Source organism: Schistocerca serialis, chromosome 3 (assembly GCF_023864345.2).
Source record: "Schistocerca serialis cubense isolate TAMUIC-IGC-003099 chromosome 3, iqSchSeri2.2, whole genome shotgun sequence".
Classification (NCBI taxonomy): Eukaryota; Metazoa; Arthropoda; class Insecta; order Orthoptera; family Acrididae; genus Schistocerca; species Schistocerca serialis.
This window is the reverse complement of record NC_064640.1, coordinates 141,882,384-141,906,148: the sequence shown is the minus strand read 5'-3', so window position 1 is coordinate 141,906,148 and position 23,765 is coordinate 141,882,384. Positions and strand designations below refer to the sequence as shown.

The 23,765-nt window shown below is 42.6% G+C and overlaps 1 protein-coding gene across 1 annotated transcript in view; it reads right to left on the bottom strand.

The window, feature by feature from the left end:
* Nucleotides 1-23,765, bottom strand: part of LOC126470722 (vitellogenin-like) — a 451,798-nt gene that overhangs the window by 426,261 nt on the left and 1,772 nt on the right. The window contains exon 2 of the mRNA XM_050098725.1: nucleotides 18,149-18,292. Coding sequence (XP_049954682.1) covers nucleotides 18,149-18,292 — 144 coding nt within the window. The remainder of the gene's footprint in view (nucleotides 1-18,148; nucleotides 18,293-23,765) is intronic.

Here is a 23,765-nt window from a genome sequence, read left to right as displayed (position 1 = left end):
CTGTCCACTGTATCTACAAGGAATAACGTACCACTCTCAGCCATTTATCCAGGGCTGGTTTAAAGCCCAAGCGACACAAGAATTATTTACAGGACTTATTACAAGTGGTAGCATCTGCTTGGATCGCGAAGCGGAGAGAAGCGCAAGGGGTACACAAGTGCAAGATTTTCATACAGTGTGTAAGTTAGTAGCTAAAACTCCCACTGATGAAAGTGTACGAGGAAAAAGTGGGGATGGGGATGTCGCCAAATGATAAGTCGCATGTACGAGAAAATGTTCTAGGACCTGTGCTGCATGTAATACGGCGTAAGAACAGTGACTGTAAAAAGACCCAAACCGACATTGATTGGAGACAGGCGTCGCATCGTTTTCAAGCCTAACAGGAATTGTTGGTCCACCTCAACCTGTTTCGAAGCGAACATTGCGAAGGGATGCATGTAATGAACACTTGGTGCCGAATAGCTCACAAAAGATAGCTGCACAGAAAGCTGCGCGTCCTAATTGAGCCAGACAACACACACTGGAGAGTCGCTCACTGGAGGCGTGTGGTGTGGTCTGGAGAGTCGATATTTTGCTTCCCAATGAGACGTTTAATGTGAAGTGCGTGGAGGGTGAGTTCAGGTCGGACGTGGTTCTGTAAGGTTTTTGTAATGTTTCGTATCAAGAGTTGGGCCCACCCATTCCGGTCATAGTTAGCATCAACATGATCTTTATTCCAACATTCTCCATTACCAAAGGTGTGATATCGTCCAAATATCGCAGTGCCATACCAAAATCGGCAGCGCGTATTGATACCACTGACAATAGCGATGTCCCCATTCATACGAAATGTTGTGGGAAAACCGAACCAAAGACTGCCATTTATTGTGAGAACACTTAGTAAATACAACAGGTCTACTAAAGAGACTGCCTACACTACGGTTGTCCACCCTCTTCTGTAGTACTGCTTCGAGGCGTGGGATCCACATCTGATTGGATGAGAAATAGGGTGAAGGTGGTTTGGTGAACCCTCTGCCAGAGGGTGAATTGCAGAGTAATCACGTAGACGTAGAATCCGCAACGACGAATGGTGGGCGCTTCTGAAGAAGAAAGATGTTTTTTAAGTGTAACAAGTGTAGTTGCACGAGTAGGAATGAAATGATATGTTCATTAATGTCACATATCCTGTAAACTGACCCGTTCCACATCATTCCGATAAAAGAATCTTTCAGACGATCTTTGGAACATCTAACTAACTATTTATGTAACTAACTAAGTCTCAGAATCGCAGCATCATTGCAGGGAGGTCGATATAGAGAAGACTAAGGACTTACTCTGCCCCAGTTCGTGACCTCCGATGAAGCAGTCAGCATCATCTAGTTAGGACACCACTGCTATTCAAGTCTCAGGTGGAACTGTACTTTCGTAAATGATTAACTTGGACTTCAAGAGAAACGTTTGTATCTGTGGGCATCAAGTGATGCTTAACTGTTCAAAGGCAGTTGTAAATATTCGACACATTTCTGTGGCAATGGACTGAAGTTAAGTAAATCTTTTTACCATTCTTGTAATAAAGTGAACTACTGTTTCATATCTTGTAGTTCCGATCAGCCATCTCCCAAAGCAATCTAGGAACCCACAGTTGCGACTGTGCGATTGTAGTTTCGTCAGATCATAACAAAGGGTCGGAATTTCTTCTAGGTCTTCGTGGTGGGTATACTGTGAACACTCCCGTCTTACAAGACGTCAATAGACGTGCATACGTTCCTGCTTAGACAAACACTCAGGCACCCCTCTCACCATTATTTCCCTCTAAATCACACATCTTAATACCATAGCAAATGTCTGGGACTATTTGGAACGGCGACTGAAACGTAGCAATCAACACCCACGCAGTTTGGTAGCTCTACGGTTTCTGATCGTAAGTTAGTAGCCTAAACTAGAAAGGCATACCTGAAAAACCTTGTGAACTCTCTTCTGGCCGAACTGGTAAAGTAATCAAGGCTAGAGACAGTGTTATACGGTATTAGCATGGTTTCTTTTTGGGAATTACTAAATTTTTCGTCCGGTGTGCTTACATGATGCTTGGGAACCGGTGGAAACCCTAAGGGATGGCATTTCTTAGATGCAGAGGTGAAACCTAATGAACTGTGAGGGCAAACGAGAATCGCCGATAAACTTGAAAAAGTAGGAAGTTTGAATAAACAGTAACAGTTTCCATCGCTGGCGGAATTACGTATTACTTCTGGCTAATAGCAGAGAACCAATGGAAACTGGTGTCCCAGAAGGTACAGTAGAGGGGAGGCGAAAGGATTAAAAGGGGCTGTACACCCCAGACGTTATCTTACAGTCTGTCTGGTGTTGCTCATCACTGATCTGCCGATTACATCGTTCGTCGGTTGACGCGCTGGCTGATCGGCGAGCATGGCTAAATGGCTGTAAACACTATGGGACTTAACATCTGAGGTCAACAGTCCCCTAGACTTAAAACTACTTATACCTAACTAATTTAAGGACATCACACACATCCATACCCGAGGCAGGATTCAAACCTGCGACCGCAGCAGCAGCGAGGTTCCAGACTGAAACGCCTAGAACCGCTCGGCCACAACGGCTGGCTTGGCGAGCGTGCAAGCCACGAGACGCTAAGCTGTGAGGATCCACTGCCTAATTGCTTTATGACATCCCTGTGGACTTCAGTAACGAAGTGGGCAGTTCGATCTGTTGCACCCTATGGCCAACTGACCGACTTCGGAATAGGTGACAAAGTGCTCTGATTTTTCGTTAGGTGCGAGTCTTCACTGTTGCTCGCCAAACATTTGTAAAGTATAAGGAAAATATATTCAGGGGCACACACAGAATATTTAATGTGAAATTTATGTCATACCCAGGCCAAGAGACTCTGAGATCCATTAGACAATTGTTTAATTTCCTTGATTTGTAGAAACTACAAATCAAATACGTACTTGTTTGTTTTTAATATGCGTCGTTCCTTTTTAGCCTCTTTTCCATCTGCTTCAAATTCTATCAGTTTGAACGTATGTTGGTCTGCCACGAAAAAAATCATTAAGTGGCTAATGAGGACAGGAGGGTAACTATATACTTAGGTATTATTTTTGCGCCAGCAAAGCAAACTGGTACAGTATTAGCACCTGACGTTGCCCCACTAAAGTAACTGCTACAAGCTCAGTCAGTTTATTTAAAATTATTTCAACCACACTTGATGGATGCAAGTGAATTGCAATCGATGTTCATGTACCATACCTTACGATTAAATAGTACTTACAATTACATTATACTATTTTGAGAAAAAAAAATCTGCCAAAATCTTGCATATTGCTGTACAATCTGGAATGTTTACTGATATTGATTTTCATCGTATATCACTTATTTTAAATATCAAAATCCGTTGTTTTAACATGAAGTTAATAAAACATAGAATGTCTAACTAAGAAGCTTAAAGTATTGGCGCATTTCAAGATCCTTTGGCGTAATTCTTATCGACTTTCAAAATCTCTGCTGGAATATCTAATAACTATGTCCCCTAAGAGTTGCGAAATATCAAAATTATCTAATGTGAAATAACAAACACTTGTGGAGCGTTATCCAGCATGTAAAGAGTCATTCACTTCCATTATAACAAATGCAGAGTTTACATACATGCAGAAATGCAGATAACGCCAGTGCCACATTTAACGTTAGTATTTTTCCAATAGTGCTAGACAACACCAAACATTCTCGTCTCATCACTGGGTCCTCAAATATCATATTATGTGAATGGCGCAGATGGAATGGCAGGTGCAAAACACAACAAAATCCACTTGCTGAAGGCGTGGCCAACTGAGCACGGAGTGATCATAAGTAAAAAGTGACAGATTCCGAAAATTAACAGTAAAATGACTAGGTCACCTAACAGCAGCTCCTCAACTGTGTTTCACAGTGCCAACACTCAGCACTTTTTAAAAAATGTAGAATACGAGAGAATCTTTCGTACGCACTGTCATGAGTATGGATTGTCCCTAACGTTCGTATGGGCGATAAAGAGTTCAGCTATTCATCTATTTCCTCTTCAGTTTCGCGATAGAAGGGCGAAATACAGTAAAAAGAACATTGTGTAGCCTTGTACATAAAACGCCATGCTTTCCTGTGATCAGACATGTGGGACGTCGTTTAATCATAACTAGCTGTACAGAGAATGTTGAACACCAACATGCCACAAATCCAACGTCGTTTTCTATCAATTTTACACAAATTTCTGTGTTTGTCTGCAAGATACTTTCCACTGATAGCGTTCACAAGAAAGCAGCACTTTTATGATTCAGTGTACCGTGGAATGCAATTCACTCGACAAATGTGTAGCCAATGGTTGCTATAAAAATTGGGAAGTTAGTTAATGTGTTGAATAAATTGTAAACGTAACAATGATCGCTGAAGAGATGCGCAAAACATGGTGTGAATAGCCTTTTCTGTAGCGGAGTTTCGAGTGGTGTGTTCCTTTTAAAGGGAGGTCGTTGAAAATTAACCTAATTACGCATAAATGCAATTCGAGATACTGTTATGTGAAAAAGTAAACATCCACTTTTGGTAAAAGGCATCACAAGATTCAACCACTTTTTAGGCGGTGTGGTGTACCGTTCCACAACATTCAAAAGTCTAGAAATGCTCACTGTGAATATCCAAGCCACAAGCGCAAAGACAGTAATTACACCTGAAGTGTTAAAGCTAAACAATGGAAGACGATTTGCACTTTAAGAATGCGTACATAAAAACTGTGAGAAGAAGATTCAGAAATGGTTTCCGAGAAGGTAAAAAACGAGCCCCTTGTGAGGTTTCTGGCGAAGTTTGGAAGCGCTGAAGATAATTTCTAATTTTTTTTTTACTCGAAGATAAGGCGCATGCCTGCTTCCAGCTAAAAAGAAGTCACGCTCCTCAGAAGTGCGAAATGTTGTAAGGTAAGATTTAAAATCTTGGTGAGAGGTATTTCCGTTAAAGAGTGGCAACGCTCTTAACTTCTGATTTTCAGGTTTTCCGGGAGCTTTTTCTCACCTGCGGGAAATGGAACTTGCAGGATGAATTGAGAGGTAAGAAGTAAACAGCCAAGGTTTCCTGGAAGAATGTGCTCGGTTCTGGCTTCCGTGGCAGTACGACACAATCGTGTTAACTGTCTGTGGCTTGAGCTGCATCTGGAAGACAGTAATTAACGAAGTTCATAAATGTGTCGGAGAATGCTCTTTAGGGGCCTTAGGTTTCATCGCCTGTACTCCAGCACCAAATAATTCACAATCACCAAGAAAAGTCAGCGTTTCACTAGACATAAAACAAAGGATCTGTGTTGCTATCCGTAACGCACTGAAACAATTCACTGTACGTTGTAGTTATCGCCAAAATATCCTAGCATGTAGTGTTGCTCAGCATTCAAATTGAAATTTGTACACACTGATAACGTAAAAGATGTATTTGGTACGGGAAATTAAATCTCAGCTCAATATCTTATAAATAGATTGATAGCATTCGTTAAATTGTTTTACTCATTCATATAACGCTTCCATTTTTCTGAAAGTAGGTTCTGCTATGAACGAAGTTATGCTTTCCTCAAGACACCTGCAGGACCATTTTTATAATCTGTCGCTATTGCTACCCGGAGACAGGTTTTATAACTTTACGAATGGCTAAGGAACAATGCGAGAAGAAAGCATCATACACATCTGGATTTCTAGGATACCTAGTTCAAATCACAAGGTGATAGAGCTTACAGTTGCTCTTCTAAAAAATGGTTCAAATGGCTCTAAGCACTATGGAACTTAACATCTGAGGTAATCAGTCCCCTAGACTTAGAACTACTTAAACCTAACTAACCTAAGGATATCACACACATCCATGCCCGAGGCAGGATTCGAACCTGCGACCGTAGCGGTCGCGCGGTTCCAGGCTGTAGCGCCTAGAACCGCTCGGCCACTCCGGCCGGCGTTGCTCTTCTACCAACTGATTTACATATTAAAAACTGGTATTATAGTTTATGAGTTAACCACGTACTTTTTTTAAAAATTCATAATACGTGTGATCCTGCTCCCCCCCCCCCTCCCCATGGAAAATGGGCAGTGACGAAGAGAGGGTAACTTGTGTACCTCACCGATACAGATAGCCGTACTGCAGGTGCAACAACAGGGGGGAGTATTTGCGGAGAGGCCAAACTGACCCGTGGTTCCTGAAAACTGACAGAAACGTTATCAGTAGTTACAGGGCAACAGTCTGGATGATTGACTGATCCAGCCAACATGGTCTTGCTGAGCTGGTACTGTGACGGCTGAAAGCAAGGAGAAACTATTTCTCTCCCTAGAACATGCACTTCGATAGTATAGCTTAATGATAATGGCATCCTCTTAGGTAAAATATCCCTGAGGTAAAATGGTTCCCCATGTGGATCTCCAGGCTGGAAATTTGTGGTAAGGTTCTATGGGACCAAACTGCAGAGGTCATCGGTCCCTTGGCTTACACACTACTTACGATAACTTAAACTAACATAGCTAAGAACAACACTCACACCCATGCCCAAGGGAGGACTCGAAGCTCCGACGGGAGGAGCTGCGCGAACCGTGACAAGGCGCTCAAGACCACGTGGCTACACCGCGCAGCTTTTTATCACGGCAAGAGTTAGCTTTTCGAGGTCATGACGAATCTGAGCGATCAGTAAAAATTATTTAGAACTTTTGGATTTCTTGGCAGAACAAGAACGATCCATGAGAGATCATTTATCACCCGATGGAGTGTTTAAGGGCACTTCCTCTGCCTCACAGATTGAATTAATAGCTTGTATTACGGATGTTGTTAAAGAACAAACTTCAAATGAAGTTAAAAATAGCCCTTTTACAGGGTGTTACAAAAAGGTACGGCCAAACCTTCAGGAAACATTCCTCACACACAAAGAAAGAAAATATGTTATGTGGACATGTGTCCGGAAACGCTTACTTTCCATGTTAGAGCTCATTTTATTACTTCTCTTCAAATCACATTAATCATGGAATGGAAACACAAAGCAACAGAACGTACCAGCGTGACTCCAAACACTTTGTTACAGGAAATGTTCAAAATGTCCTCCGTTAGCGAGGATACATGCATCCACCCTCCGTTGCATGGAATCCCTGATGCGCTGATGCAGCCCTGGAGAATGGCGTATTGTATCACAGCCGTCCACAATACGAGCACGAAGAGTCTCTACATTTGGTACCGGGGTTGCGTAGACAAGAGCTTTCAAATGCCCCCGTGAATGAAAGTCAAGAGGGTTGAGATCAGGAGAGCGTAGAGGCCATGGAATTGGTCCGCCTCTACCAATCCATCGGTCACCGAATCCGTCGTTGAGAAGTGTACGAACACTTCGACTGAAATGTGCAGGAGCTCCATCGTACATGAACCACATGTTGTGTCGTACTTGTAAAGGCACATGTTCTAGCAGCACAGGTACAGTATCCCGTATGAAATCATGATAACGTGCTCCATTGAGCGTAGGTGGAAGAACATGGGGCCCAATCAAGACATCACCAACAATGCCTGCCCAAACGTTCACAGAAAATCTGTGCTGATGACGTGATTGCGCAATTGCGTGCTGATTCTCGTCAGTCCACACATGTTGATTGTGAAAACATACAATTTGATCACGTTGGAATGAAGCCTCATCCGTAAAGAGAACATTTGCACTGAAATGAGGATTGACACATTGTTGGATGAACCATTCGCAGAATTGTACCCGTGGAGGCCAATCAGCTGCTGATAGTGCCTGCACCCGCTGTACATGGTACGGAAACAACTGGTTCTCCCGTAGCACTCTCCATACAGTGACGTGATCAACGTTACCTTGTACAGCAGCAACTTCTCGCTGACATTAGAGTTATCGACAACTGCACGAAGAATTGCCTCGTCCATTGCAGGTGTCCTCGACGTTCTAGGTCATCCCCAGTCGCGAGTCATAGGCTAGAATGTTCCGTGCTCCCTAAGACGCCGATCAATTGCTTCGAACGTCTTCCTGTCGGGACACCTTCGTTCTGGAAATTTGTCTCGATACAAACGTACCGCGCCACGGCTATTGCCCCGTGCTAATCCATACATCAAATGGGCATCTGACAACTCCACATTTGTAAACATTGCACTGACTGCAAAACCACGTTCGTGATGAATACTAACCTGCTGATGCTACGTACTGATGTGCTTGATGCTAGTACTGTAGAGCAATGAGTCGCATGTCAACACAAGCACCGAAGTCAACATTACCTTCCTTCAATTGGGCCAACTGGCGGTGAATCGAGGAAGTACAGTACATACTGACGACATTGAAATGAGCTCTAACATGGAAATTAAGCGTTTCCGGACACACGTCCACATAACATCTTTTCTTTATTTGTGTGTGAGGAATGTTTCCTGAAAGTTTGGCCGTACCTTTTTATAACACTCTGTATATCAGTACAAGCTGACGAAACAACGTATGTCTTAACTAGAGTCAAATGAGTGTAATTTTTCGTTTTGCAAATAATGGATCTGGATAAATAAAAGAGCGATTCGTAGGGTTTTATGACGTATCCAAAGACCTGTGTGCACAAAGCATAACCACTGTTCTGTTGCAGATGCTAAGCAGATTGAATATTGATAAAAACAAATTAGTATCGCAAACATACGATGACTACAGTGCAATGGCAGGGAACAATTATGGTGTCCATCCTATTGTGAAACAAGCATTTTCTGCTAGACCATCAGTTTTATCTAGTCCTCCTGCGTGCTTGTAAAAAAATTACTCAAGTAAAAATTTTTGTGCCAAATCTGTTAGGATATCACGTCTTTTTTAGCCGTTCCAGTAAAAGAAGTGAACTTTTGCTGGAAAGGGGATTTGAACTATCAAGTCCTTGTGAAACAAGGTGAAATTTTCATTCACGCGCTGCACAATACTTTATTCTTCACTATACAAATCTGAGAGCAGCATTTAATAATATGATAAATAAGGAAGGGCGGGATGACCATTCTTTGCGTCAAGCAATTGGGCTAAACAGCATACTGGATGATCAAACGTTTCTTTTTCCACTGGAGCTGTGCAGTTCGATTTTCCGGCATACAAGTATCTTGTTTGACAGCTTGTAAATTAGAACCGTGGACATAAAACGCTGGAAGTTCGAAATTGAAAACTACATTAAGACTGTTGAAAGACTAAGATGTGAGAAAATTATTCTGAAATGCGTAGTGGAAGCCATAAAGCCAGCAGGAGTATCTGAAATTAATTTTTACGAAACAGAAGCACGTATTCAGAAATTGTGAAGGCTAACATTCGAAATAATTGACACAGTAGTATTAAACATGGAAACTAGATTCCAGGACTTACATGAAACAGATTTTACAGAACTTGTAAATCAGAAAAAGTTCTCAGGTTATAGTAAGCCAAATAATTTCCCCATACGTGAAGTTGAAAAACGACTTAAAATATATCATCTCTTTGAAAGGGTAAACTGGAACAAAACATTACGTTTATTTACAGTAGTATGGAGAAATGTCCTTAAATCCGTTATAAACACTGGATTAAAAATGTTGTTCTCTGAATGTGTGAAATTACTCATCGGGTCTTGCAATTCCAGCAACCACAGCGTCTTGCGAAAAAAGGATGGGCACATTAAAGCGCGTTAAAACCTACTTTCGCAACGTAGTGGCCATGTAAGCTATAGAGACAAGTTTTTGTTTTAAATGGCTCTGAGCACTATGGGACTTAACTGCTGTGGTCATCAGTCCCCTAGAACCTAGAACTACTTAAACCTAACTAACCTAAGGACATCACACACAACCATGCCCGAAGCAGGATTCGAACCTGCGACCGCAGCGGTCGCGCGGTTTGCAAACTGTAGCGCCTAGAACCGCTCGGCCACTCCGGCCGGCTTTTGTTTTAAGATTTTTTCTTTTTCCGACATTCGCAATTCTCAGCCTACCCTACAAAAAATGGCACGCGACGCCTCTGCTGGAATATAATTTTCTTGAGACGGAGAAGCTAATGTCCGTGGATCAGCATGGTTTTAGAAAGCATGGCTCGTGCGAAATTCAGCTTGCCCTTTTCTCACATGGTATACTGCGATCCATGGATGAAGGACAACAAGCAGATTTCAATATGTCTAGATTTGTGGAAAGTACTTGACACGGTGCCCCATTGCAGACTGCTAACGGAGGTACGAGCATATGGAATAGGTTCCACACATGTGAGTTGCTCGAAGACTTCTCATATAATACGACCCAGTACGATGTTCTCGGCGGTGAGAGCTCATCAGAGACAAGGGTATTTTCAGGAGAACCGCAGGTAGTGTGATAGGACTGCTGTTACTTTCTATGTACGTAAATGATCTGGCGGACGGGGTGAGCAGCAACCTGCTATTGTTTTCTGATGATGCTGTGGCATTCGGGACGGTGTCGAAGGTGAGGGACTGTAGGAGGATACAAGATGACTTAAATTTCTAGTTGGTGTGATGAATGGCAGCCAGTTTTAAGTGTAAAAAAATTTAGATTAATACGGATAAGTAGGACAAACACACCCGTAATGTTCGGATACATCATTTGTAGTGTCCTTTTTGAGACAGCCACGTCGTTTAAATATCTGGTCGTGACGTTACAGAGCGATATAAAATGAAAGGAGCATGTAAGGGTTGTTGTAGGCAAGGCGTATGGTTGACTTCGATTTATTGGGATAATTTTGGGAAACTATGGTTCATCTCTAAAGGAGACCGCATATAGGGCGCTAGTGAGACCTATTCTTGCGTACTGATCGAGTGTTTCGAATCTGTACGAGGTCAGGTTAAAGGAAGATACCGAAGACGTTTAGAGGCGGGCTGCTAGATTTGTTATCGGTAGGTTCGAACAACACACAAGTGTTGCGGAGGTGCTTGGAGAAATCCCTGGAGGGAAGCCGAAGTTCTTTTCGAGGATGACTATTGTGAAAATTTAGAAAACCAGCATTTGAAGTTGACTGGAGAGCGATTCTACTTCTGCCAACATACAATTCGCGTAAGGATCACAAAGATAAGATACGAAAAATTAGGGCTCTTACGGAGGCATATAGATAGTCGTTTTTACCTCACTCTGCTTGATTATGGAATAGGAAAGGAAATGTATAGTAGTAGTAGTAGTGCAGGGTACCCTCCGCCATGCACCGTACGTTGGCTTGCGGAGTATGTATGCAGATGTAGTTATTTTGTTGTTGTAGCTGTTTCCAATGATTTATCGCCAATCCCATAATTGAATAATAACGTGTCTTTATGTCTAGTTGTGCGAATCATGATTATGTTGAGGGCCAACTACCAGTTCCTATGGCAAATGAGCATTCTCTTCCCGCCTTTCGACTAAACTTTCGAGAGATAGTATACGTACGCCCAAAAGCATCCTAAGGGAGCTATGGGGTCAGCGCGACAGATTTCCAATCGAAGGGGGCCCGGGTTCGATTCGCGAGCGGGTCGAAATTTTCTCCGCTCAGCGACTGAGTGTTGTATGTCCATGTCTTCGTACCGTCATAACTGAAAACAAAATCGCGTGCATGGCGTCATATGTCAAGTCTAAACGTATGAACATCGTACCAGGGTACGGCTTAGCCCTAATGAATGTTCTGCATTGTAGAAACACTCTGTCGTATCTTTCACTGTTGAGATAGGTGTATGGGCACGTCCTGAAAGCCAATATAAAAAGCAGAACTGAGTGTTGCACTCGAGAATCTTATCAGTTCCAAAACAACAGGAAGGTACCTCCATAAACAAGGAATTGCAGGGCAAGCTGGAATTTTAAAACCACTCATCAGTGATGCAAATTCCCCTAACGGGAAAACTTGGTGCCGAAGCCATAAAACCTGGACTGTGAAGCAATGGGAGGAAGTCATTTGGTCGGATGAATCTTGTTTCACACTGTTTCGAACTTCTGACTGAGTTTACGTTCCAAGAGTGAAAAGTGGCGGGGGTTGCGTCACGATGCGGGGGGCTGTATCGTGATATTCCAAGGAGCCTATGGTTACTCTCAAAGGTCGCATTACTTTGAAGCATTATGGGACCATTTTGGCTGATCAGGTCCATCCCATGGTACAATTTTTGTTCCCCAATGGTGACGCTATCTTCCAAGAGGGCAGGACCCCTGTTCACACAGTCGAATCGCCCAGAACTGGTTTTGTGAACACGAGGACGAATTGAATTAAATGTTCTCGGGTTTCCAACCGCGTTACTTGCTTAAAACTACACGAAATTTCGGCCAAGGACGAATTATCGCTTCTCCCCTGGCCCCACAGTCTCCAGACGGTAATATTATTGAGCTTTTGTGATCTACTTTGGAGAGAAGTAAGCGTGATCGTTATCCACTTCCACCGTGGGTCACTATTTCGCAGGGAGAATGGTATAAGGTTCCCTTTCAAAGTGTACAGGACCTGTATTCATCCGTTCCGAGACGACCGGAAAAAATGGTTCAAATGGCTTTGAGTACTATGGGACTTAATTCCTGAGGACATCAGTCCCCTAGAACTTAGAACTACTTAAACCTAACCAACCTAAGGACATCACACACATCCATGCCCTAGGCAGGATTCGAACCTGCGACCGTAGCGGTCGCGCGGTTCCAGACTGAAGCGCCTAGAACCGCTCGACCACTCAGGCCGGCAGACGACCGGAAAGAATGTGATTTGAAAGCCAATGGATTTCCCATACTCTATTAGGCTCCGTAATGCGTTGTGTTTTTGGTGTTTCCGCGTATTTGCCCAACGCGTGTATGTTGGCTAGGAAGCCCTCAATTCAGTCGTAAAGTTGGCGCAATATAGCCTAATTGAACATTACGATCATTAGCTGAGGGTGCCGGCCGAAGTGGCCGTGCGGTTAAAGGCGCTGCAGCCTGGAACCGCAAGACCGCCACGGTCGCAGGTTCGAATCCTGCCTCGGGCATGGATGTTTGTGATGTTCTTAGGTTAGTTAGGTTTAACTAGTTCTAAGTTCTAGGGGACTAATGACCTCAGCAGTTGAGTCCCATAGTGCTCAGAGCCATTTTAGCTGAGGGTACAAAACCGTGTCGAACTCCTCAGGAGCAGTATGTTTACGAACACTACAGTGAAAATGGGACGGCCTTATCCTATAAGAGCATACCGTGCAATGAAACGTAGTGTGGCCAGAGGATCGATGGACGTCTTATTGCGTGGCTACCAAGGTCATCCGCCTTCCTGAAGGGCCCTCTATAATCTATGCGAAATAAAACCCAACAGTGTCTTGTTCACATAGTGAAAGTACCCTCAAAAAATACCGATAAGTGCGACTGGGACTCGTGCACCGAGGGATCCGTACATATTTAATTATGTATATAGCTAGTTCATCCAACCCGTGAATCGAGGATTTTGACGATTTTTGCCTGTTACCGAAATCGATACTAGTACGCTAAAAAAATTAGTGACATAAATGGATCCGTCCCTTGATTTCTTTATCGTAGAAGCTTAAATTTTTTACACCGCCAAGGAAGTATAGATTTTAGTATGCGACATAAATTTCGACTTGATACGTCTGATTGTTCCTGAGAAAAAGGGAGTCTTAACAGACGGACATACAGACATTCGGATAACATAACAAAAAATATTTTTTTCGTGTGATGATTACAAATTAAGTATTTTAGAATTTCTTTCTTTACTTGTACTGTAAAAGCTTGCTTCTTGCCAAGTTTCATGATTCTAGGTCAACAGGAAGTACCCTATGCGTTTTGATGAGTGACTTCGCGAGTATCTACATCTACATGGATACTCTGCAAATCACATTTAAGTGCCTAGCAGAGGGTTCATCGAACCATCTTCACAAGTCTGTATCATTGCAATCTCGAATAGCGTGCGGAAAGAACGAACACCTATATTTTTCCGTACGAGCTCTGATTTCCCTTATTTTACCGTGGTGATCGTTCCTCCCTATTTAGGTCGGTGTCAACAAAATATTTTCGCATTCGGAGGAGAAAGTTGGTGATTGGAATTTCGTAAGAAGATTCCGTCCTAACGAAAAAGCCTTCCTTTTAATGATTCCCAGCTCAAATTCTGTATCATTTCTGTGACACTCTCTCCCACATTTCGCGATAATACAAAACGTGCTGCCTTTCTTTGAACTTTTTCGATGTACTCCGTCAGTTCTATTTGGTAAGGATCCCACACCGCGCAGCAGTAACCTAAAACAGGACGAACAATCGTAGTGTAGGCAGTCTCCTTAGTTGATCTGTAACATTTTCTAAGTGTCCTGCCAATAAAACGCAGTCTTTGGTTAGCCTTCCGCAAAACATTTTCTGTGTGTTCCTTCCAATTTCAGTTGTTCATAGCTGTAATACCTAGGTATTTAGTTGAACTTACGGCTTTTAGATTAGACTGATTTATCGTGTAACCGAAGTTTAATGAATTCCTTTTAGCACTCATCTGGATGACCTCACACTTTTCGTTATTCAGGTCAACTGCCAATCTTCGCACCATTCAGCAATCTTTTCTAAATCGTTTTGCAGTTTGTTTTGATCTTCTGGTGACTTTATTAGTCGATAAACAACAGCGTGATCTGCAAACAATCTAAGATGGCTGCTCAGATTGTGTCCCAAATCGTTAATATAGATAAGGAACAGCAAAGGGCGTGTAACACTTCCTTGGGAAACGCCAGAAATCACCTCTGTTTTACTCGATGACTTTCCGTCAATTACTACGAACTGTGACCTCTCTGACAGGAAATCACAAATCCAGTCACATAACTGAGACGATATTCCATAATCACACAATTTCACTACAAGACGCTTGTGTGGTATAGTGTCAAAAGCCTTCCGGAAATCCAGAAATACGGAATCGATCTGAAATGCCTTGTCAATAGCACTCAACATTTCATGCGAGTAACGGGCTAGTTGTGTTTCACAAGAACGATGTTTTCTAAACCCATGTTGACTGTGTGTCAATAGACAGTTCTCTTAGAGGTAATTCATAATGTTCGAACACAGTATATGTTCCAAAATCCTGCTGCATATCGACGTTAACGCTATGGGCCTGTAATTAAGTGGATTACTCCTACTACCTTTCTAGAATATTGGTGTGACCTGTGCAACTTTCCAGTCTTCGGGTACGGATCTTTCGTCGAGCAAACGGCTGTATATGATTATTAAGTATGGAGCTAATGTATCAGCATACTCCGAAAGGAACCTATTTGGTATACAGTCTGGACCAGAAGACTTGCTTTTATCAAGTGATTTACATATCAAAATATGTGACATAAACGGCCGTATCTTTTTACTGCATTGACGCGGAAGCTTAATCTTTTTGCATCACCAAGGGACCGTAGACATTAGTATGTGACACAAATTTCAACGATGTCGACGTTTTTTGCCTGTTACGGATATCGATATTGGCAAGATATCAAAATTAGTGACGTAGATGGATGCGTCTTTTCAGCGCCAAATTTCATGATTCTTGGTGAACGGGAAGCACCCTATAGGTTTTGATGAGGGAATTTGCGAGTATGAAAATATGTTACATAAATGGCCGTATCTTATGATTGTATTGACGTAGAAGCTTGAATTTTTTACATCGCCAGGAGACCATAGTCATTAGTATGTGACACAAATTTCAACCATTTCGACGATTTTCTCCTATTACCGACATCGATACTGTCAAGATATCAAAATTAGTGACATAAATCGATGCGTTTATTGATTGCCAAACTTTATGATTCTAGGTCAACGGGAATTGCTCTACAGGTTTTGGTGAGTGAGTTTGCGAGTATCAAAATATGTGACATAAATGGCCGTATATTTTCACCGTATTGACTTAGAAGCTTAAATTTTTTACGTCGCCAGGGGAGCATAGACATTAGTATGCGACATAAATTTCAACTTGATACGTCAGAACAGCTGTTAGCACGAGGGACATAAGAGTAGATATCGTAGGTGTTGCGAAACAACTCAAATCGCTTCAGAAAGGCAAGTTTTCGGGTCCAGATGGTATACAAATCAGGTTCTTTTCAGTGTATGCAGACACAATAGCGCCTTTCTTAGCAATCATATACAACCGCTCACTTGATGAAAGGTCTGTTCCTAAAGACTGGAAAGTAGCACAGGTACACCAATATTCAAGAAAGAAAATAGGAGTAACCCATTGAATTACAGACCCATATCACTGACCTCAATTTGCAGTAGGATTTTGGAGCATATACTGTACTCGAACATTATCAATCACCTTGAAGAAAATGACTTATTGATACATAACCAACACGGATTCAGAAAATATCGTTCTTGTGCAACGCAGCTAGATCTTTACTCCCAAGAAGTAAAGAGTGCTGACGACAAGGGATCTCAGATCGATTCCATATTCCTAGATTTCCAGAAGGCTTTTGATACTGTTCCTCACCAGCGACTATTAATCAAATTGCGTGCATATGCAGTATCGTCTCAGTTGTGTGACTGGATTCGTGATTTCCTCTCAGAGAGGTCACAGTTCGTAGTGATAGACGGTAAATCATCAAGTAGAACAGAAGCGAAATCTGGCGTTCCACAAGGTAGTGTCATAGGCTCTCTGCTGTTCCTGACTTACATAAATGATCTAGGTGATAATCTGAGCAGCCTCCTTAGATTGTTTGCAGATGACGCTGTAATTTACCGTCTAGTAAAATCATCAGACGAACAATTACAATTACAAAATGATCTAGAGAGAATTTCTGTATGGTGCGAAAAATGGCGATTGGAACTAAACAAAGAAAAGTGCGAGGTCATCCACATGGGTACTAAAAGATATCAGATAAATTTTGGGTATAAGATAAATCGCGCAAATCTAAGGGCTGTCAATTCGACTAAATACCTAGGAATTACTATCACAAGCAACTTAAATTGGAAAGACCATATAGATAATATTGTGGGGAAGGCGAAACAGAGACTGCGCTTTGTTGGCAGAACACTTAGAAGATGCGACAAACCCACTAAGGAGACAGCCTACATTACTCTTGTAGTCCTCTGCTGGAATATTGCTGCGCGGTGTGGGATCCTTACCAGGTAGGATTGACGGATGACATCGAAAAATTCAAAGAATGGCAGCTCGTTTCATGTTATCGCGCAATAAGGATGAGAGTGTCACTAATATGATACGCGAGTTGGGGTGACGGTCACTGAAAGGCGATTTTCTTTGCGGCGAGATCTATTTGCGAAATTTCAATCACCAACTTTCTCTTCCGAATGCGAAAATATTTTGTTGACACCCACCTACGTATGGAGAAATGATCATCACAATAAAACAAGACGAATCAGGGCTCGAACGGAAAGGTTTAGGTGTTACTTTTTCCCACGGGCCATTCGAGAGTGGAATGGTAAAGGTATGAAAATGGTTCGACGAACCTTCTGCCAGGCAATTAAGTTCAAATGGTTCAAATGGCTCTGAGCACTATGGGACTTAACATCTGAGGTGATCAGTCCCCTAGAACTTCGAACTACTTAAACCTAACTAACCTAAGGACATCACAACATCCATGCCCGAGGCAGGATTAAAACCTGCGACCGTGGCGGTCGCGCGGTTCCAGACTGAAGCGCCTAGACCCGCTCGGCCACACCGGCCGGCAATTAAGTGTGAACTGCAGAGTAGCCATGTAGATGTAGATGACTCCTACTACTGATAAAAAGTGTTCTTAACAGTCGGACAGAAAGACTCACAGAGAGAGAAATGGGCAACAAATGGTTCAAATGAGCAAATTGGTTCAAATGGCTCTGGGCACTATGGGACGTAACAAAATGGTTCAAATGGCTCTGAGCACTATGGGACTTAACATCTATGGTCATCAGTCCCCTAGAACTTAGAACTACTTAAACCTAACTAACCTAAGGACAGTACACAACACCCAGTCATCACGAGGCAGAGAAAATCCCTGACCCCGCCGGGAATCGAACCCGGGATGGGACGTAACATCTGTGGTCATCAGTCCCCTAGAACTTAGTACTACTTAAACCTAACTAACCTAAGGACATCACACACATCCATACCCGAGGCAGGATTCGAACCTGCGACCGTAGCGGTCGCGCGGCTCCAGACTGTAGAGCCTAGAACCGCTCGGCCACTTAGGTCGGCGATGGGCAACAAAGGGTTCCGTGTTTGCCATGAGATACGGAACCCTAAACAGAGAAAATACGACGTAAGCGAGAGTGGGTGCGTTTGGAGACTTGCCTGTGCGCCAGGAGGGCCCGGAGACGCGTCCGTCAGCGAGGGCTGCGAGGCAGCAGGCGACCGCCACGAGCAGCAGCATGCTGGATGGCTGGCGTCCCGGGAGGCAGTGGCGCGGGTCGCGCTCCACCGCCGCCGCTGCTGGTGCTGCTGACGGCGCAGACAACGCCGCAGATAAACTCGCGCTGACGCCGCTGTCCGACACGCGCTGCCGCTGCCGTGCTATCGTACCCCTTAAGGGCTCAAATACACATCTGCCAAACATCCGCTGCAATCACCTCTTTCCACACACACCACGCAAGTCGCAGTCGGGGATGGACTGGCACGTTCCACTTTCCTACGTTTCCGAAAAACGGCTTTTCATATGACTTTATCAGTTCCACTGAAGTTAGTAACACTCGCTGCTTAATAACATATCGATAAAACTCCCTAGTATCATTTGTACATTCTACTCTTGTTGTGGTCTTATATCCAGAGACTGGTTTGATGCAGCTCTCCATGCTACTCTATCCTGTGCAAGCTTCTTCATCTCCCAGTACCTACTGCAACCTACATCCTTCTGAATCTGTTCGTGTATTCATCTCATGGTCTCCCTCTACAATTTTTACCCTCCATGCTGCCCACCAATACTAAATTGATGATCTCTTGATGCCCCAGAACATGTCCTACCAACCGATCCCTTCTTCTAGTCAAGTTGCGCCACAAATTTCTCCCCTCCCCAATTCTGCTCAATATCTCCTCATTAGTTATGTGATCTACCCATATAATCTTCAGCATTCTTCTGTAGCACCACATTTCGAAAGCTTCTATTCTCTTCTTGTCTAAACTATTTATCGTCCCTTGTTTCACTTCCATACATGGCTACACTCCATACAAATACCTTCAGAAATGACGTCCTGACACTTAAATCTATATTCGATGCTAACAAATTTCTCTTGTTCAGAAACGCTTTCCTTGCCATTGCCAGTCTACATTTTATATCCTCTCTACTTCGACCCATCATCAGTTATTTTGCTCCCCAAATAGCAAAACTCCTTTACTACTTTAAGTGCCTCATTTCCTAATCTAATTCCCTTAGCATCACCCGACTTAATTCGACTACATTCCATTATCCTCGTTTTGCTTTTGTTGATGTTCATCTTATACCCTCGTTTCAAGACACTGTCCATTCCATTCAACTGCTCCTCCAGGTCCTTTGCTGTCTCTGGCAGAAATACAATGCCATCGGCGAACCTCAACGTTTTTATTTCTTCTCCTTGATTATTAATTCCTACTCCAAATTTTTCTTTTGTTTATTTACTGCTTGCTCAATATACAGATTGAATAACATCGGGGATAGGCTATAACCCTGTCTCACTCCCTTCCCAACCACTACTTCCCTTTCATGCCCCTCGACTCTTATAACTGCCATCTGTTTTCTGTACAAATTGTAAATAGCCTTTCGCGCCCTGTATTTTACCCCTGTCACCTTCAGAATTTGAAAGAGAGCATTCCAATCAACATTGTCAAAAGCTTTCTCTAAGTATACAAATGCTATAAACGTAGGTTTGTCTTTCCTTAATCTGTCTTCTAAGATAAGTCGTAGTGTCAGTATTGCCTCACGTGTTCCAACATTTCTACGGAATCCAAACTGATCTTCCCCGAGGTCGGCTTCTACCAGTTTTTCCATTCGTCTGTAAAGAATACGTGTTACTATTTTGCAGCCGTGACTTATTAAACTGATAGTTCGGTAATTTTCACATCTGTCAACAACTTCTTTCTTTGGGATTGGAATTATTATATTCTTCTTGAAGTCTGAGGGTATTTCACCTGTCTCATACATCTTGCTCACCAGCTAGTAAAGTTTTGTCAGGGCTGGCTCCCCCAAGGCTATCAGTAGTTCTAATGGAATGTTGTCTACTCCCGGGGCCTTGTTTCGACTTAGGTCGTTCAGTGCTCTGTCAAACTCTTCACGCAGTATCATACCTCCCATTTCATCTTCATCTACATTCTCTTCCATTTCCATAATATTGTCCTCAAGTACATCGTTCTTGTATAGACCCTCTATATACTCCTTCCACCTTTCTGCTTTCCCTTCTTTGCTTAGAACTGGGTTTCCATCTGAGCTCTTGATATTCATACAAGTGGTTCTCTTTTCTCCAAAGGTCTCTTTAATTTTCCTGTAGGCAGTATGTATCTTACCCCTAGTGATATATGCCTCCACCTCCCCCCCATGAACCATGGACCTTGCCGTTGGTGGGGAGGCTTGCGTGCCTCAGCGATACAGATAGCCGTACCGTAGGTGCAACCACAGCAGCCTTTTCAGTAGTTGCAGGGGCAACAGTCTGGATGATTGACTGATCTGGCCTTGTAACACTAACCAAAACAGCCTTGCTGTGCTGGGTCTGCGAACGGCTGAAAGCAAGGGGAAACTACGGCCGTAATTTTTTCCGAGGGCATGCAGCTTTACTGTATGGTTAAATGATGATGGTGTCCTCTTGGGTAAAACATTCCGGAAGTAAAATAGTCCCCCTCTCGGATCACCGGGCGGGAACTACTCAAGAGGATGTCGTTATCAGGAGAAAGAAAATTGGCGTTCTACGGATCGGAGCGTGGAATATCAGATCCCTTAATCGGGCAAGTACGTTAGAAAATTTAAAAAGGGAAATGGATAGGTTAAAGTTAGATATAGTGGGAATTAGTGAAGTTTGGTGGCAGGAGGAACAAGACTTCTGGTGATGTGAACACATGGTTATAAATACAAAATCAAATAGGGGTAATGCAGGAGTAGGTTTAATAATGAATAGGAAAATAGGATTGCAGGTAAGCTACTACAAACAGCATAGTGAATGTATTATTGTGGCCAAGATAGATACAAAGTCCACGCCTACCACTGTAGTACAAGTTTATATGCCAACTATCTCCACAGATGATGAAAAGATTGATGAAATGTATGATGAGATAAAAGAAATTATTCAGATAGTGAAGGGAGACGAAAATTTAATAGTCATGGGTGACTGGACTTCAATAGCACAGAAAGGGAGAGAAGAAAATGTAGTAGGTGAATATGGATTGGGGGTAAGAAACGAAAGAGGAAGCCGCCTGGTAGAATTTTGCACAGAGCATAACTTAATCATAACTAACACTTGGTTCAAGAATCATGAAAGAAGGTTGTATACATGGAAGAACCCTGGAGATACTAGAAGGTATCGGATAGATTATATAATGGTAAGACAGAGATTTAGGAACCAGGTTTTAAATTGTAAGACATTTCCAGGGGCAGATGTGGACTCTGACCATAATCTATTGGTTATGAACTGTAGATTAAAACTGAAGAAACTGCAAAAAGGTGGGAATTTAAGGAGATGGGACCTGGATAAACTGACTAAACCAGAGGTTGTACACAGTTTCAGGGAGAGCATAAGGGAACAATTGACAAGAATGGGGGAAAGAAATACAGTAGAAGAAGAATGGGTAGCTTTGAGGGATGAAGTAGTGCAAGCAGCAGAGGATAAAGTAGGTAAAAAGACGAGGGCTAGTATGAATCCTTGGGTAACAGAAGAAATATTGAATTTAATTGATGAAAGAAGAAAATATAAAAATGCAGTAAATGAAGCAGGCAAAAAGGAATACAAACGTCTCAAAAATGAGATAGACAGGAAGCGCAAAATGGCTAAGCAGGGATGGCTAGAGGACAAATGTAAGGATGTAGAGGCTTATCTCACCAGGGGTAAGATAGATACAGCCTACAGGAAAATTAAAGACACCTTTGGAGAGAAGAGAACCACTTGTATGAATATCAAGAGCTCAGATGGAAACCTAGTTCTAAGCAAAGAAGGGAAGGCAGAAAGGTGGAAGGAGTATATAGAGGGTCTATACAAGGGCAATGTTCTTGAGGACAATATTATGGAAATGGAAGAGAATGTAGATGAAGACGAAATGGGAGATAAGATACTGCGTGAAGAGTTTGACAGAGTACTGAAAGACCTGAGTTGAAACAAGGCCCCGGGAGTAGACAACATTCCATTAGAACTACTGACGGCCTTGGGAGAGCCAGTCATGACAAAACTCTACCATCTGGTGAGCAAGATGTATGAGGCAGGCGAAATACCCTCAGACTTCAAGAAGAATATAATAATTCCAATCCCAAAGAAAGAAGTTGTTGACAGATGTGAAAATTACCGAACTAACAGTTTAATAAGTCACGGCTGCAAAATACTAACGCGAATTCTTTACAGACGAATGGAAAAACTAGTAGAAGCCAACCTCGGGGAAGATCAGTTTGGATTCCGTAGAAATATCGGAATACGTGAGGCAATACTGACTCTACGACTTATCTTAGAAGCTAGATTAAGGAAAGGCAAACCTACGTTTATAGCATTTGTACACTTAGAGAAAGCTTTTGAAAATGTTGACTGGAATACTCTCTTTGAAATTCTGAAGGTGGCAGGGGTAAAATACAGGGAGCGAAGAGCTATTTACAATTTGTACAGAAACCAGATGGCAGTTATAAGAGTCGAGGGACATCAAAGGGAAGTAGTGGTTCGGAAGGGAGTGAGACAGGGTTGTAGCCTCTCCCCGATGTTATTCAATCTGGGGAGCAAAATAACTGATGGTGGTCGAAGTAGAGAGGATATAAAATGTAGGCTGGCAATGGCAAGGAAAGCATTTCTGAAGAAGAGAAATTCTTTATCATCGATTATAGATTTAAGCGTCAGGAAGTCGTTTCTGAAAGTATTTATATGGTGTGTAGCCATGTACAGAAGTGAAACATGGACGATAAATAGTTTGGACAAGAAGAGAATAGAATCTTTCGAAATGTGGTGCTACAGAAGAATGCTGAAGATTGGATGGGTAGATCACATAACTAATGAGGAAGTATTGAATAGGATTGGGGAGAAGAGAAGTTTGTGGCACAACGTGACTAGAAGAAGGGATCGGTTAGTAGGACATGTTCTGAGGCATCAAGGGCTCACCAGTTTAGTATTGGAGGGCAGCGTGGAGGGTAAATATTGTAGAGGGAGACCAAGAGATGAATACACTAAGCAGATTCAGAAGGATGTAGGTTGCAGTAGGTACTGGGAGATGAAGAAGCTTGCACAGGATAGAGTAGCATGGAGAGCTGCATCAAACCATTCTCAGGACTGAAGACCACAACAACAACATTCTTACGTTTGTCCTCTAGCCATGGCGGTTTAGCCATTTTGCACTTCGTGTCGATCTCATTTTTGAGACGTTTGCATTCCTTTTTGCTCTGATTCATGTACTGCATTTTTATATATTCTCCTTTCATGAATTAAATTCAATATATCTTCTGTTACCCAAGGATTTCTACTAGCCCTTGTCTTTTTACCTACTTGATCCTCTGCTGCCTTCACTATTTCATCTCTCAAAGTTACCCAAACTTCTTCTACTGTATTTCTTGCCCCCATTATTGTCAATCGTTCGCTAATGCTCTCTCTAAACTCTCTCCAACTTCTGGTCCTGTCAGTTTATCCAGATCCCATCTCCTTAAATTCCCACCTTTTTGCGGTTTCTTCAGTTTTAATCTGCAGTTCATGACCAATAGATTGTGGTCATAATCCACATCTGCCCCTGGAAGTGTCTTACAATTTAAAACCTGGTTCCTAAATCTCTGTCT